Genomic DNA, 17,871 nt, shown 5'->3' with positions numbered 1-17,871 from the left:
TTAGGTTAGATAATAATGTTCTACTCTGCTAAGAGGTGTTCAGAAAGGGTAAACTAGTTCACATTTGGATACCCAAGGAACTGCAGCACAACAATTTTACAAACACATTTAAGCCAATGTGCCTCAATCATGTTTTTGGTAGGAATAGGGTTACCAGATTTTGAGCAGTAAAATGCTGGACACATGGCCCCGCCCCATTCCATCTCTGGTTCCTTCTCCAACCCCACCCTGTTCTGCTCCCAGCCCTGTCCCTACAAAGCCTCCTCCCATCTTCCCCAACAGGTTCCGGACACGTCTGGGGGGCCTGGAGCATGCAACGATGTGTGTGATGGTCATCCACACATTCTCACAAGCCCTCCAGATGCAGCCGGAGCTCATCGGGGCTTTCCAAAACCTAGACAAACTGCTGGGTTTTGGAATGTCCATCCGGGCACCTGGACAGTCCTCTAAAAAAGTTAGAGGACATGGCCGGGTTTTCCCAGCCATCTGGTAACCCTAGGTAGGAAGGTATTTAAGTATTTAAGTTGGGTTTTACTACATGGCACTAGAGGATTTTAGTGTAGGCTGGCGAGATAAATGCGCCAACACTCATAGGAGCATTTACCTTGCTGGCCTGCGCTAAAAATCTCTAACGCCATTTTGTAAAAGGAGCCCTAAGTCCTTTCAGTATTCAACTTACATCTTATCCAGTTGTCTAGTTATTTTGAGAAACACATAGACATTCTATTAATTTATTAAAGAACAGAGAATATGGAACAGTTCGCAGATAAGAGTGGGTTATGGGTCGACCCACTGATTCTGTGTGGATCACTAATCCTAGCTAGTCTGGATTTTTTCATGAAAATTTATGATAGATATTTGCATAAATTGGGTTTACGAACCAGATAGATATGTGAATTCTTTATAAAAGGGTGGGCCGAAAGTAGGTATATACTGTATTTATTGAATAGGTATAATACAGTACTCAATGATAATCAAGTAGAAGCGAAATGATGTAACTGATACAAAAACTTCACACAAATGTTATTCGTGATAGTTATAAAATAAAAAGAAATAATGACTAAATACTGTATACCTCCTTTTGGCCCACCCTGTATATGCTCATCGTGGATAGCCTGAAAACCAGGCATGTGAGATTTCTCCTAAGGATTGGCTTGAAGGCTGTTGGTCTAGCTTCTTATCTCAGTACTATCACTGTGGTTCCTAAATCCAAGTTTTTGAGTTACCCCAAATAAACTTGTAGTCAGGGCATCCACATTATACAAATGAATCTAGTTATTAGATCAAATGAATGCAACCAAATTCTGAAAGATCACTGAAATTATCCTGAAAATCAGCCCTCTCTGTGGTATCTTGAGGATTGTGTTTTATGTTTGGGAATCATCATTATACCTAAAAAAAATAAAATACTATAAAATAAAATTAACTCTTCTCTAATTTTCCAGGATTTATTGCACTGCTCAAACTTTCATCATGTAATAACACGTTTCTCCTTTTTTTTTTTCTTTTTTTTTTACAGGTGAGTTATACAGGGCTCCTCTAAGGAAGCAAAGATGTCCCAGACAGAGCAGCATTGAGATTCATGAGGACAGTGAGGTAAGAACTTTTGTAGAAAACAAAAGGTTGACAGTCTTTATATCCTGTATTGAGATTTCAAATTAGTAACTAAAAGATTTTTTTTTTAATAAGCAAAATGTTCATTTGTTTTGTAAAAATCAAAGAGTAAAACTAGATCAGGACTCTGACCTACTAGTTTACACTGACCTACACTATGCATTATACTACTACTACTACTATTAATTATTTCTATAGCGCTACCAGATGTACGCAGCGCTGTACAGAGTCATAAAGAGTAAGAAAACAGTCCCTGCTCGAAAGAGCTTACAATCTAAACAGGCAAGACCGACAAACACGATGTCATGGACACAGTTAAGGGGAACGGTTAATCAGCTGATTTGGTTGGTGGGCAATGGGGAGTAGGGTTAAGGATTGAAAGCTATATCAAAAAAGGTGGGTTTTCAGTCTGCTTTTAAACAAGGGAAGGGGCTTGACGGACAAACTGGGGTAATTTATTCCAGGCATAGGGGGAAGCTAGATGAAAGGAACAAAGTCTGAATTGGCAGTGGAGGAGAAGGGTAACGCTAAGAGTGACTTATCTGAGGAACGGAGTTCTCTGGGAGGTGTATAAGGAGAAAGAAGCGAGGAGAGATATTGAGGGGCAGCAGAATGAACACACTTGTAGGTCAGCAATAAGATCTTAAATTGGGAAATTCTAAAACCAGTGCCTAAACTTAGGTGCCAATAGGCGCCCTACTGACGCCTAAGTTAATTGAAGAACGCTATTAGAAATAGCCCAAAAACAGCGAGATTGAAGCGCTTGCCAGCATCTAAATGAAAGGCGGTGGAATTGGCACCAACATTGGTGCTTTAGGCTGCCAAATGTGAAAGAAAGTGTGGCACAATTCACGCAAAGATAGGTGCCAGAAAACCCTAGCCTACATGTCTGGTGCCTATTTTTGCCGGGGGATCCCGAAAATAGTCCACAGCTTGCTGTCAGCTGATCACAGAAGGGGAATCTCCAATTAGCTAAGCCGGCAGGATTCCCCGAAACCACAGCTTTGGGGAGCCTTGCTGGCTCAACTAGTTGGGGATTCCCCTGCTGTGATTAGCTGAACCAGCAGGGAGATCCCCGATTCCTTTCCATCCCTCCCACCAATCCCCCAGCACCCCTCCAAAGAGAGCAAATTAGCTGAATAACGTCTGGCAGCTATTATTCAACAGTGGTACCTGTGCTAAATATACAGATATTACTTTAAATGCTGTAACATAGGCCATATGGTCTTTATCGTCCTCATTTTTCTATGGTTCTATCTAGTCTGTCTATCGATGCCATCTACTATCCCTTCCTAGCCCTTAGAAATTCAATGTACTTGTCCCAAGGTTTCTTAAATTCAAATACAGTTTTTGTCTCCACCATCTCCACCAAGAGGTCATTTCATGCATTCACATCCCTTTCCATTAAAAGTATTTGGAACCTAGGACAATACCAGATTTTACAGACTATGGCCCAGAAATATCAAAGAAGAGACAGGTTAATCTAATCATGTATTATTTTTTTAATGAGTCTAACTTATAGGCAGACTGGATGGACCGTTCAGGTCTTTTATAATAATAATAATAATAATTATCTGCCGTCATTTACTATGTTGAAAGAGACTCACCTCATGCACATTTATGCCATGTAGGTATTTAAATGTCTATATCATATCTCCCCTCTCTCCCCTTTCCACTTCTGTGCTCTTCTTGTATTTTTGTATTTCATGAATGCTACCTCTTTTCCTCCAAAGTCATTGTCTGTCCCCATAGGCTTATGACAAAGACCACTGACCATTTTAGTAGCTTTAGTAGCAGTCTTCTAGACCATCCTGTTTATATTCTTTTGAAGATGATTTCTCCAGAAGTGTACTCAAGGTTTTAAAGTAACACCAACTTCGGAATTCGGATTTTAGGGGGTTTGCTTTTGGGGAGGTTGGAATATCAGTTTTAGAACCAGTAGTGTTGCCAGTTTTGGATTAGCTTCAACCCAAAGTGAGTGGACATTAAGTTTTCTCTCCTTTCCCTCTTCGCAGTCTAGCATCTCTCCCTCTCTCTCCTATCCTTTTCTAGCCCTCAAACCAGCATCCTCTCCACCACTGTGTACCTTTTTAAATGTTCTCATCACTTCTGAAGGTCATTGACAGTGAGCCTCCTACCCCCTTCCACCACCCCGATCCATCTTCCTGTTTCTGCATCAGAGGGAAGGTTCTGGGGCCACCACAAGCAGTATTTGTGATTAACTCTTGCTGCAGTTGATCTCTACAAATGAAGATGTAAAAGTACACCGAGGGGAGGGGGGGAGGAGGGATTGAGATGAAAGGCTAAGAATCCTGGATCCATCGGTAGAGGTTGGAAGAGGAGAGAGAGAAAAGCCCGGAGCCTTCGGCTGGTGGGGCATGGGGATTGACATCAGTCATAGCAAAGATACACCACTGCCGAGTGACTCAAGCCCACTGTTTACAAATTTTGATAGGGTAAGTGAGGCTGCAAAAATGGTTTTCAGAGAACAATAAGCTCTTCAGTTGACCGTTCGACAACATGTACAATTCGAGGTTCTCTGTCTAGTGCACAAATCATTGCATACTGAGGTTCCCTTATACTTCAGAAGCTTATGCTTTTTAGATGCCCACTGGTTAGTGCTTCCTTCCTCCACCTTAACCCATTTTTATTTTTTCATTATATTTTTATGCATTTCAAATTTAACAGATCACAATATCACTGGGATAATACAGAAAACTCAGAAACTTTTTCATAAAGATAATATTTGTTTCTTATCATTTTCACCCACAAGTTAATAGCAATAGGATCCCAAGATCAGTATGAAATAAAGAACAGACTAGGCAATCGATATAAAACCTTTTCCCAGCCAGTTTTAAAAGTGAATATATGAGATTACACTATGACATTAACATCCTCCTTAGCTTTCCCCAAAATTTCTGTTAAGGATCATAAAATTAAAATTGTTTACCCTCAAAAACAATACCTTCACCCCATTATAGAAAAATAGAGAATGATGGCAGAAAAGGGCCATCAGCCCAACAAGTCTGCCCTCTTGAAGAACCCTCCCCTAAGCACTTCCTCGAAGTGAACCCACATGTTTATCCAATTTTTTCTTAAAATCGAGCACGTTGCTGGCCTCAACTACCTGAAGTGGAAGATCATTCCAACGATCAACCACCCTTTCGGTGAAGAAATACTTCCTAATGTCACCATGAAATCTCCCACCCTTGATTTTTAACAGATGCCCTCTTGTCGCCGTAGGTCCTGTAAGGAAAAGATGTCTTCTTCCACCTCAATATGGCCAATAACATATTTGAACGTCTCTATCATGTCTCCCCTCTTTTTAACCCCAAGTTTGAGAACTCTTTACTATTACCATTCTGTTCGCTCCTCACTTGTAATCCTTTTAAGAAAGCCTTGAAATCCCACTTTTTTGAACAAGCTTTCACTGCTTCTTAATTCTAGAGCTCTATGTGTGGTGGTAGTGTTTTGGAAGGGAGCTCACAGCACCTCCATTAAGGTATCTTTTGGTTTTTTTTAAATTTGTACGCCTGATTTCTTGGCTGGTTCTGTCCTATTAAACATGGGATAAACATAGAGGATCTCTAATTAGAAAACGAAGAATGTATATTAAAGAGCTAAGGCCAGTATTGGACAGACATGCATGGTCTATGTCCCATATGTGATGATTTGGTGTGGGATTGGGCTGGAGAGGACATCGATGGGAACTCCACTGATTTGGAACAAGAGGATGTTACTGTCAGACTTTATGGTAGATATCCTGCAAACAGGATGGTTGGATAGGCTGGAGTGAGCTTGGACGGCAACTTCATCATTTGGAACCTAAGACAAAACCAAGTGATCTTTACAGTCTATGACCTAGAAATATCAAAGAAGAGACAAGTTAATTGAATCATGTATTTTTAACGGGTATAACTAATGGGCAGACTGGATGAATTATTCAGGTCTTTATCTGCCGTCATTTACTATATTACATGCTATTCCTAGACTGTACACGGCTTTGGCCTTCCCTATAAAAGTGGTATAGAAACTTCTTTAATAAATAATGTTAATAAACAATCCAAGTATAACATATTTTCTGAAGCCACATAAAACTCCCCTGCTAAAATTGAGTAAAACATTTTTCTTTGCTATTTTCTTACTCATTGGTTCCCCTTGAAGTGGAGAAAAGTGCAAAACTACACTTCTTTTCAGTAATGATGCCTCCATTCCAGGATGGTATAACATTACAAGGGGAAAAAATTGCTGTTCATCCTTGAAACCCTCACAGTATCTAGTTTCAGAAAAATACAAGCTCTTGTCGGGATGACTAATTGTGCGGATATTGGTTTCACAGTGATTTTCAGTAATGATGTTCCTTCCAACTCAAGGCTTGTTGTATAACATTTCAAGGGAAAGAATGGTTCTCTTTGAAAACCTCATTTTATTCAGCTTCAGAAAAACAGCTTGCGTCAGGATGCCGTTATCATAGACCGAGTCTATGGCTTCTTTGAGGTGGCCTGCAAACTATTGCTAGTTAGTGATACCCCCTACCCCAATTTATTATTTACTTATATAAAGAGAGAGAGTATTAACACCCAAAAGGCATCAAAACTAGGAAGATGCTTGGGTGCATAAAGAGAGGAATGGCCAGTAGGAAAAAGGAGGTGATAATGCAGTTGTGTAAGTCTCTGGTGAGCCCCATTTGGAATACTGTGTGCAATTTTAGAGACCCCACCTTCAAAAAGGTATAAATAGTTTGGAGTCAGTCCAGAGGGCTGTTATAAAATTGGTTAGTGGCCTTTGTTGTAAATCGTATGGGGACAGACTTAGAGAACTTAATATGTATAATATGTATACTCTGAAAGAAAGATGAGGGAGAGGGGATATGATGGAGACATTTAAATACCTCACAGGTCGTGTTGAGCTGGAAGACGACATATTCGTTCCCAAGGGACCCTCGGTCACAAGGGGGCACCCGCTTAAACTCAGAGGAGGGAAATTTAGTGGTGACACCAGGAAGTACTTCTTCACGGAAAGGGTGGTGGATCATTGGAACAAACTTCCGGTGCAGGTGATCAAGGCCACCAGCGTGCTCGACTTTAAGAATAAATGGGACATCCACGTGGGATCCCTACGAAGGTCGAGCTAAGGAATTAAGTCATCAGCACTCAGACTTAATGGGGTGGGTCATTAGAGTGGGCAGACTTGATGGGCTGTAGCCCTTTTCTGCCGTCATCTTTCTATGTTTCTATTGGGCCTAGCTGGCTATGTCTTGGCTGGCCCAAAATAGACTGCACGTTCAATGCTGTCATTAAATTTCTAGCTTTGCCACAGATAGTGGGAGACAGTTGGCTGTCTCCTACAGTCTGAATATTGGGCAGAGTGTGTCTGCAGTCATGAGTAGACACTTCTATAGACAGATATTAGTGCAGTTACAGCAGAGTTTGCACAATAGAATTAGCCAGCTGATTAACTATTCCCTTAACTGTATCCATGACATCTTGTTTGTCTTGCCTGCTTAGATTGTAAGCTCTTTTGAGCAGGGACTGTTTTCTTACTCTTTGTTACTCTGTGTAGCACTGCGTGCATTTGGTAGCGCTATAGAAATAATTAGTAGTAGTAATAGTGGTAGATCTGATCTAACTATATAATTTAAAGGCAGTGGTGTAGTAAGATGCAGTCTTCGAGGGGGCACTGGCACCTCGCTTCCTTTTTCCCCCAATACCTCTTTAACTCTTCACTGGAACGAGCAGCATCTCCAACCTGTTGCTCGCACCAGCCTCTGCTCTCCCTCTGAAGTCACTTCCTGGTTTAGGACCAGGAAGTGATTTCAGAGGAAGAGCTGAGGCCGGTATGGGCAGCAGGTTGGAGATGCTGCTCGTACTGGTGAAGAGTTAAGAGGTATGAGAAGGGAAGGGAAGGCGCTCACACGACATGGGGGTGCCACCTTCCTGGGCTCCTCCCATCCTCACTACGCCACTGTTTGAGGAACCAATACTCAGTGACTGAGCTGGCAGCTCACCAGTTAAATCACCTGGTTGGGGCTAGCTTCTAATTTCGGGCAGCACTGAGCTAGCTAAATGCATCTGAAAGCTGTGATTAGTGCCTAACCAAAACTGGCTAAGTTGGGGGCATTTCAGGGGTGCAATCAAAACTTGGTCACGTAAGTGCTGATATTCAGCACTTAGGCAACTAGGTTTAGTACATAAATGGGACCTCATGAAAGTCTGTCCTAGTTTAACATGCTAGTCCATGGCTGCTTAAGTGCTGAATAGTGACTTAAATGGCTATGTGTTAGCCGGCTTAAACATAACCGGATATTCAAAGCTGAAACCCACACAGATCTTAGCTTTGAATATTCGTGAATCCAGCAGTGAGCAAAACTCTCGCCTCCGCTGGCTGAATATTGGACCCTTTCTCTGTGGGATCAATAAAGGTATCACCTTCATATGCTCCCTGATTCCCTTTTCAGTTGATGGGCTTGGTAGCGTACATATAGCGACTGTAACGAGTTAATATTCATCCCTCTGTAGAAGAGATGTTCCTTTGCAGTGGGCTGCATCTTCAACATGTTCTTTTAAACATTCCTAGGATGGAAGTCAGCAAGGAAGCTGCAAAACCCATGTCCTGATTTTGGTTCTTCACGGTGGGAACATCTTGGACACCGGAGGCGGCGATCAGAACTGCAAGACTGCAGACATCAACACCTTCAATTCCGTGTTCGAGAAGGTGACCCAGGCACATTTCCCAGCGAGTCTAGGGCACATGCTCATCAAATTGGTGCCTTGTCCAGCTATCTGTTCTGAGGCCTTTTCTCTGGTCTCCAAGTAAGCCAGACTCTTATTTGAATACAAAATTATTAACTTTGAACTGATTTATAATTCTTTCGGTAACTGCTCTGGCTTTGCGCTTGTAGCTGTATGATATATATTCTAGCTGTCTGTTGACATTCAGAATGTATTTATTAGAGCTGAATCACTAGAACCTGCTGAGTGTAAAACAAAAGGACAATAGAAGGCTGACATTTCTTGCATTCGCTTTTCTTTAAAACATGATATCTGTTGTGAATGATAAGCAGGCAGAGACCACAAATTGTCCTATTTACACAATAGCTGTCATGGATCGGCTCATTTATCTTTTTGCTTGACATAGGTTTGGTTAACTTTAAATTCTGCAAGTTAAAATATTATGTGGGTTAAATGTTTCCTTGTGTACTCATTTTCTCTCATAAATCAAAATGAAAACTGAGTAGGCGCAGCCAGGGATTGTCAGGATTTCTCTAGGCAAGATAGTAGATGGAGAGTTTAGGCCCTGGGAAGAGTCCAGCAAGATGGAAACCAGGCAGAATAGAGCTCGATGTAAAGCTGGAATAGTCATGGAAAAGTAACCGCAGGAAAAACGGGAACCAACCAGTGATGCAGGAACCGGATGTGACATAGGAACAAAGGGGAGAACAGGAATGGAGCATGAAGCAGGTACAGAAAAATTGCACCGAAACTGTGCAAGGAGCTGGAGTAGAAGTAGCTGCATATGGAGACCATCGAAAACTGAACCAGCAAGGTCTTGTCTAGCTGGATGAGAAAGATCTCTAAGGAATCTGAACTATTATAAACTAAACATATCAAAAATCGTTTTTACCAATATGAACCCCAAATGCTCAGCGATGTGTAGCCTCGCCAAGAGACATAGCTCCTATAGCAAGACTCACCACCCAATCATGGCCACACATCTCTGAGCATTTGGGGTTCATATTGGTAAAAACGATTTTTGATATGTTTAGTTTATAATAGTTCAGATTCCTTAGAGATCTTTCTAATGTTTCATGTAGTTTCCTTTGAATCTCTATCCTTTACAATAGTGTCAGTGTTCCGCCACTAATTTCTGTCAAGTGGGATGATCAGAGATACTCAGAAAAACACACAGACAATATAAAGCATAAACAATAACACTTTAATATATATATATAAGAATAAATTATCATCACCGTATCTCACGTAAACCCTCCCTTCACCATTCAGAATCCCTCAATGGATAGGCGAGTAGGACACAGGAGTCTGCCCCGTTAGACCTGACGTCTTGGATAGCCGGCTAGGATTCTGGATTCTAGGAGCAGAATTCCGTCCTTATAAGCTGCTGAGTTAAACAGCTGGTCCTGCAGTAACAGCGTCCTTTGATTCAGGCACACCCCAGGTCGGTCCCTTTGAAGTTGTTTGGGCAACATTCAGGTCAAAGAGGTCAAAATGTCAGATAAACAGACTTGTGGATTCATGTCGGTAGCATGCTGAATTTCAGTTACCCCTCTGGCCAGTTTCTTTGTTTGGATAACATTCAGGTCCCATCTGGCGTTAATGAGGTGTTGCAGGGACTGGTCTTGCTCTTTTGTTCTCTTGTTTTGGTAACACCCAAGTCTGTCCTTACTGATGTTATTTGAGTGTTACGCAGGCAACTGAATTTAGGGAAAAGCTGTTGGGTTCTTAGTAAAGCATTTGATGTTGTCAAGGTAACACTAAGGTTCAGGAGTTCAGGTAAGCAGACTTGAGGAGACATATAATATTCTGAACAAAATTATCAGTAATATGCTGGGGTATAACATTCCACTCCTGGATACTCAAGTTTGCTTCTCCAAATTTAGAAGTCCTCCGAATTAAGGGAGAGAGTGTCCGACAACAGTATTTGTCACCCATTCGCCTTCCCTTCTAAATACATCTGCTACTCTGGAGTCAAAATATGCTTCTTTGCCAGCCAGTATTTCAGAAACAATAGTATCTATTCTACTTTTAAGCAAAGGTAAAATGGGAAAATTAATTTTCCTTTCATAATTTATTTCCTTATGTGCTAAACCTGGTGTTCTTGCATTCCCTAATATTTCTTGCTAATTAGGCCTTTCACTTGAAAGTATCACGTATTGGGAATCATGAAAATTAATAATCTTATTAATATTATATTTGTGCTCTTACTCATGGCATACAGTTAGGGTAGCTTCATATTCACCATCGATCACTGCAGTTATCTGGTATCCCGTTTTTTCTTAGCATCTTTGGTTAGGGTCTGGCTATGCTCCAGTTTCAATAGGCTTGCTATGCCACTCACATGCCTTCACTCATGTAAGTTTCAGGCACCACCTCCACAGACCAGCCCTAATGTGAAGTGGCAGGATATAGGCTCACTTCTATTCCCAAGTCGGTGCCACATAACAGCCTCATGGCACGGCACTGTATGTCTGGTTGCGTCTTCATCTTCTCGGTCTGGTGAAATTTTCTCTTAACCCAGCATGTTAGCCAAATCATCAGAATGAGAGAGCAGAGCTGACCAATTTTATCACAAAAGGATGAAAGTCTATATGGAATAACATTTCCCAGTACGTGATTTTTCAAGGAAAATATTTCCTCATAACTGTTTAACTTCAATGCTTTAGTTACATTAAACCCCCCTAGTGGTAAAAGAGAGTATAAGAGAAAAAGGAGAAAAACCACTTTATGTACAGAAGGTGATAACATGTAACACAATACTTGTGTGTAAAGTAGTATTTGGGTGAGATGAGAGAAGCAACACTAATGCACTTAAAGGTAGTCTGTAGGACATTTAGAAAATACACCTTTTTATGTTCTGGACATAATTATTATGTCATTTTTAAGAGAGACCATACACACGTACAGAATGTGATAACATTTGACACAATACTTGTGTGTAAGGTAGTATTTGTGTGAGATAAGAGAAACAACACTAATGCACTTAAAGGTATTCTGTAGGACATTCAGAAAATATACCTTTTTATGTTCTGGACATAATTATTATGTCATTTAAGAGAGACCATACACACGTACAGAATGTGATAACATTTGACACAATACTTGCGTGTAAGGTAGTATTTGTGTGAGATAAGAGAAACAACACTAATGCACTTAAAGGTATTCTGTAGGACATTCAGAAAATATACCTTTTTATATTCTGGACATAATTATTATGTCATTTAAAAGAGACCATACACACGTACAGAATGTGATAACAAAATAACTTATGTCAGAGATGTGCACTGCACTGTTTATACCTGGTAAGTTAAATAAAGAGAGACTATTTTTTTTTTATTTTATTTAGCAAATATCAAATACCAATGAACACCATTTTACCAGGTATAAAGCTTTCTAATTATTTCTCTTCAGATATCCTTTTATAATATAACCCCTAACTAAATTATCATTGGGCTGTATAAAAACATAGAAACATAGTAAGATGACGGCAGAAAAGGGCCAAGGCCCATCAAGTCTGCCCACTCTATAGACCCTTTGCCCTGACCCATGTAGGGATCCCACATGGGCGTCCCCTTTATTCCTAAAATCTGGCATGCTGCTGGCCTCTATTACCTGTGAGCCATAGCATAAAATCATTGTGAGCATGGTTTTCATAAGATACTTTCTGGTATGTGGGGGAATCTTTGTTGGAAAGGGATATGGTACCATTTGGACTAATAGAAGGGGTGGAATAAACTCTGGAAATGGCCAATGTTGGGGTACCCCATAAGCTAAAACAGACAACACATAACAGAAACAGACAAACACAGAGCTCTGGCATGCTTTCTTCCATCAGTAATGATTCAGGGTTGAATTTAATCTGTAAATAAGCACACTATTAATCAAAAGAGTCACAAACAAATGTGGTATCCATTGGATTCCCACTATCAGGTCACATTGCTGGAAGCATTTTAAATGTGGCACAGTGAAATTGGTTCTCCGGATCATGTCTAGATAATAAGCTTCTAAAAGAAAGAGAGAGAAATTTAAGTTAATTGCTCTATATAGTTTTACTGGTCTTCTTTTCTATTTTCTTCCATTTCAAAGTTCTGTCACACAATCATAAAAATTCAAGCAGGGAATTTTTAATCTATAAAATATACAAGAGAGGTTTACGTGCATGTACAGTGGTTCACAATATTAGTGTTTTAGGTAAAAGACACATTTGCAAAATTACTTGGAGTGCAACTTCCTTATACTATCTAACAAAACTTTATACATTATAAAGGTCACTTAGCAATATTTCTACAGTTTAGCTTACTCTATCACCTCTAGGCATCTGTAAGTATTTTTTGTGGTAGTCTGGTATATGTATATTGCCTCCCTTGCCAAGTGAATGCATGGACATTGCTCCACTATAGGGATAGTAAAAAAAAAATGCAAGCTGTCATGTTAACCCTTTTTGGATATCTGGCAAGGAATCCCATAGATTAATCCCATATTGGTAATTGTCCAATTTTAAAATTTGTAAAATTTTTTCTTCCTGCTTGTATAATTTTCCCCCCAATCCTGATATTTATATTCCTACACCCCAGCGTCCACTACAGCTTGTACCTGTTGCTCCCCAGGTTTCTACTAAATATTTATCTCTACCTGCGGACACTGTTCTAATTTGGTCCAGGCACACACTGAGGCTCGGCATTCACATTATTGATCCTCCCAACACTTCCACCCTTTTAAATCAGGATAAAGAATGGAAACAGCTTCCTCAGGGGAAGCCGTTGGCACCCTCTCTCCTTTGTTCACTTGTGCTTGAGGCATAGATTTCTTTCCCAGTCCTCTACTTTTGTACATTCCCCATAATGTCCTTGTATTTTTTCCATCTATTTCTTCCCTCTTTACACCATCTTTTATTAATGCCAAAAACATATTCCTCCGAGACACCCGCTTAGCCCTGTTTGAATTGGATTGTCCTTCCCTCTTTTTATCAAAAGTAGTTTGAGGTCCCCAGTCTCCCAGATCTCCTAACTGTCGGACCGCTTCCAAGACTTCCAAAATAGACCTGTCTGTTTGATTGATCAACAGAGTCATAATTACCTGTTTGTATGCCGGTGCAGCATACCTGATAATTTTATTTCTCATGGATACAGTAAAAGGTAATGACATATATGTGTCAGCGTGACCTATTACTAAAGCTACCTTCATAGCCTCTTCCTTAATTCTCATTTGTGCATCTTTCAATGTATACCAAACTTTATCATTGGAAGGCCAGTCAGATTCAAGGGGATATCGTATCGTGACACCCCTACTAATTATCTCTAATAAAGACCTTTGGGCAATTTTTTCAGGATAAGGCATTGCTACTTCTTGACTAATTTGAACAAATTTAGGGGCATCTGTGGCATCTAACATAATCCCTGCTGCACCCAGCTCCTGCACCCGAACTACCCACTGTATTAGTGGTTTCCCAGGCTGCTGTGTAAAGCGTGCCATCATATCCATGATTTCATGTGGAGTAACATCCTCCCTGTTATTAGAATTTGAATCCCAAATATTCCCATCCCGTTTGTTTGGATTCCAATCATTCGGCAGATGATAAATTAAGATTTTAACTTTTCTGTAACTCACTTTCCACCTCCGTTTCTTGTATTTATATTGTGCATATTGCATAGCTGACTGTTCTATTACATTTTGATAGGTTTCTACCTTATCCATTAACAATTTATTCTGACATTGTAGCATTGTAATGGCATGCTGTTGTTTATTCCTTTTCTTTTCCAGCTCTTCTAATTTCAATTGTAATTCCTGTTTAGCTTCATGCAAATTCCTCCAGTCTGACAAAATCATCCTTCCTTGTCTAGAAATTACTTCTTGCTCTTTTCCTTTTGAGATTTTCACCTTTTGTAAGGAGGCACATAATTCATGTGGATCCCTACTTCCAAAAGTACAGGATTCACACAATCCTGCTTCTACAGACCACTCAGTGGTCATTAATTTTCCCATAATTTCATTCCCATTTGGAATGGAGGGATTGGGAGCCTGCTCCTCAACCCCTTGTTGCCTAGTTAGTTTTTCTGACATCATTAGATCAACCCCACTTCTGGTACCAATTTGTTCCGCCACTAATTTCTGTCAAGTGGGATGATCAGAGATACTCAGAAAAACACACAGACAATATAAAGCATAAACAATAACACTTTAATATATATATATAAGAATAAATTATCATCACCGTATCTCACGTAAACCCTCCCTTCACCATTCGGAATCCCTCAATGGATAGGCGAGTAGGACACAGGAGTCTGCCCCGTTAGACCTGACGTCTTGGATAGCCGGCTAGGATTCTGGATTCTAGGAGCAGAATTCCGTCCTTATAAGCTGCTGAGTTAAACAGCTGGTCCTGCAGTAACAGCGTCCTTTGATTCAGGCACACCCCAGGTCGGTCCCTTTGAAGTTGTTTGGGCAACATTCAGGTCAAAGAGGTCAAAATGTCAGATAAACAGACTTGTGGATTCATGTCGGTAGCATGCTGAATTTCAGTTACCCCTCTGGCCAGTTTCTTTGTTTGGATAACATTCAGGTCCCATCTGGCGTTAATGAGGTGTTGCAGGGACTGGTCTTGCTCTTTTGTTCTCTTGTTTTGGTAACACCCAAGTCTGTCCTTACTGATGTTATTTGAGTGTTACGCAGGCAACTGAATTTAGGGAAAAGCTGTTGGGTTCTTAGTAAAGCATTTGATGTTGTCAAGGTAACACTAAGGTTCAGGAGTTCAGGTAAGCAGACTTGAGGAGACATATAATATTCTGAACAAAATTATCAGTAATATGCTGGGGTATAACAGTCAGTTTCTTGTTTAATTTCAAAAGTTGACTTAGTCTGGATCTTCTTATGTACTGCCATTGATAAGAACAACATGGAAATTGACCCTGATCCCTCCACAGAGAGGACACGACCAAAAAACAAAAGGCTTGTGGACAGTTGATGTCCAAGATGAAGGCTTTATTAAGACAAATAAATAATCCACATAAAAACATCTAGGGCCTGAACCACTGGAAACATATGGACCCAACATGGTCCGTGTTTCAACACAATTGTCTTGCAGTCTTAGCGCAGAGATTACCGTTGTAATTAATCTACAAGTCTCTCTATAGGACCAATAGGGACTCCTGAAGAAGACAATTGCATCGAAACACGGACCTTATTTGGTCCATATGTTTCCAGTGGTTCAGGCCCTAGATGTTTTTATGTGGATTATTTATTTGTCTTAACAAAGCATTCATCTAGGACATCAACTTTCCACAAGCCTTTTGTTTTCTGCCATTGATAAGACACATTTTTGGGAGCTCAGGTTGCAATCAAACAGCCCTCTGTAGCTCAACCACATGTCTCCAGTCCTTAGTCTGTGAGGCCACGGGCTTTGTTCCTGGGAAACCCTGGGATGTTGATTCTTTCAAGTTCTAGTTTTGACGATTCCATGACTTCCTGATGGCATTCCATTGACCTACTTTAAGTTGCTGGTTTTTCAACTTTTAGGGAATAAGTGTCCATCTCATTCAAGCCTCCATGTACACTACAGTTGGCCGGCACCTGGTGAGAGCCCATTCTGCAGAGGAACATAGGTGCCTATTTTCCTTTATAGAATGCTAGCTTAACTGCTTATATATGCATCAACAGTTTAGATATGGGTACTTAATGCCAGCCGTAGACCTGGTGCGTTTTGGTGCCTGAATGCCAGAAACATGTGCATAACTTACAGTATTCTATACATTAGGGGGGTCATAATCGAAACGGAAAGACATCTAAAATCTCGCCTAAATCGGCACTTGGATGATCTACAAGACAAGTCGTCCAAGTGCCAATAATCGGAACGGGTTTTAGACGTACCTAAAAATAGGCCTTTTCAGTGTTGCTGTACTCCCAGAGCTGAAAGGGGCATTTTAGGAGGAGTGGTGAGGGCAGGATTTGGGCTGACCTAGACTTAGTCATACTGCAAGTATAACCGAAAGCTTAACGAGGCTGCCTAGACGGAACATGTACATTTTGACTTAGGTGATATAAAAGCAAGTCTAAGTGCCAAGAAGGTATTCAAAGTAACCAGATAACCACTGCAGACACAAAGTATAGACACCCACACACTGCCCCAGTGATCCCCCAGTGCACACTGCCCCAGTGGCCCCCCCACAACACCATAAAAATCGGAATAAAAATGTAAATGCCTGCCTCCAAAACATCAGCACCTGGCATAGGAAAGCCTAGTAAAGCAGCACAGAGGTGGCTTAAGTAGTCTGGGGCTATTGGGGTTGTAGATAGTTGGTCAAGTAGGTTTTGGGATCTATAAGGGAGTTGTGGTGAGATGGCACCCTTTTTGTGACTTTCGCAGCAGTACTCTGTGAGGTGCACCGCTACTGTGTTGCCATGTCTGGGTGTCCAGTTCATTCAAGTTTCAAGTTTATTTAAATTCTTTGATTTACTCGCATACTCCAAATCCAATGCGATTTACATAAGTTAAACATTAGGTTAAAATAAAAACACACAAACATAACAACACTTTGCTGGCCCCTCCCATGTTTAATAGGTCTAGTTCTAGGCATTTTTGACTTGGACGCATTTTTGGATGAGAATGGGGTATAAAGATAGACAACTTAGAGGTCTGGCCAATCAAACGGCTGGATGTATACATAGATGATTTTTGAAGACAACAAATATTTTGGACATATTTTTCAGGAATGGACTTTAGACACTGCCAACTTTGGGCAACTAGTGATTTAGGCCCAAAACGCTTTTTTTTATTATGCCTCTCCAAGCGTATGTGAGCCCTGCCCAAGTGAGCATCCCCTTGCAAATATGCATTGCTATATTTAAGTTAAGCAAGTATTTACATAATGGTGCTTAGGCAGAATTTGTGCAGTTATATAAATGTTATTATTCTAAACATTTTCATAATCGGTGGGTAAATGTTAGTATCAATTACTTCCATAATGATTAGGCAACGGCGGCATCCTTTACATAAAACAGCACATGATTACCCAAGGAGTGTGTGGCGCAGTGGTTAGAGCTACAGCCTCAGCACCGTGGGGTTGTGGGTTCAAACCCCATGCTGTTCCTTGTGACCCTGGGCACCATAGCTCCAGATATGTTAGATAGATTGGGAGCCCACCAGGACAGATAGGGAAGTTTCAAGTTTATTCTGACTTGATATACCACTTTTGTGAAACCGCTTATATAAAAACCTAATAAACTTGAAACTTGAGTGTACAACAAAGACCATATTCTATGGGGTAACTATTCAGCCAGTGGCAGTGAGCATTTTGCAGACCACCGCTGATGGCGGTCTTGAATATTCAGTCTGGGCTTCAGCACTGAATATCTGGTGAAGTCAATATTCAGCACTTTAGTGGCAATGCTTTCCTGATAGAGATAGGACTGACTTTTATGCAGTCTTATGATGCAGTTATCCTGGCCGGATAAGTTTTACACCGTTTAGGAAGAGAAGTACTTCTGTGCTCGAAAGAAGAGTGAGACTTGAGGATGATCATTTCTCATG

At 40.6% G+C, this 17,871-nt stretch overlaps 1 protein-coding gene across 9 annotated transcripts in view; it reads left to right on the top strand.

The window, feature by feature from the left end:
* PITPNM3 (PITPNM family member 3) overlaps positions 1-17,871 on the top strand; it is a 407,952-nt gene that overhangs the window by 230,429 nt on the left and 159,652 nt on the right. For all 9 annotated transcript variants that reach the window (XR_004537058.1, XR_004537057.1, XM_033921390.1 and 6 more), the window contains 2 exons: positions 1,520-1,596; positions 8,191-8,426. Coding sequence is in view for 7 of the 9 variants with exons in the window: in XM_033921390.1 (XP_033777281.1) it covers positions 1,520-1,596; positions 8,191-8,426 (313 nt within the window). In the remaining 2 variants the exon portion in view is untranslated. The remainder of the gene's footprint in view (positions 1-1,519; positions 1,597-8,190; positions 8,427-17,871) is intronic.

Source organism: Geotrypetes seraphini, chromosome 15, assembly GCF_902459505.1.
Source record: "Geotrypetes seraphini chromosome 15, aGeoSer1.1, whole genome shotgun sequence".
Classification (NCBI taxonomy): Eukaryota; Metazoa; Chordata; class Amphibia; order Gymnophiona; family Dermophiidae; genus Geotrypetes; species Geotrypetes seraphini.
The sequence above is the reverse complement of the archived record's forward strand: the minus strand, read 5'-3'. Positions and strand labels throughout refer to the sequence as shown.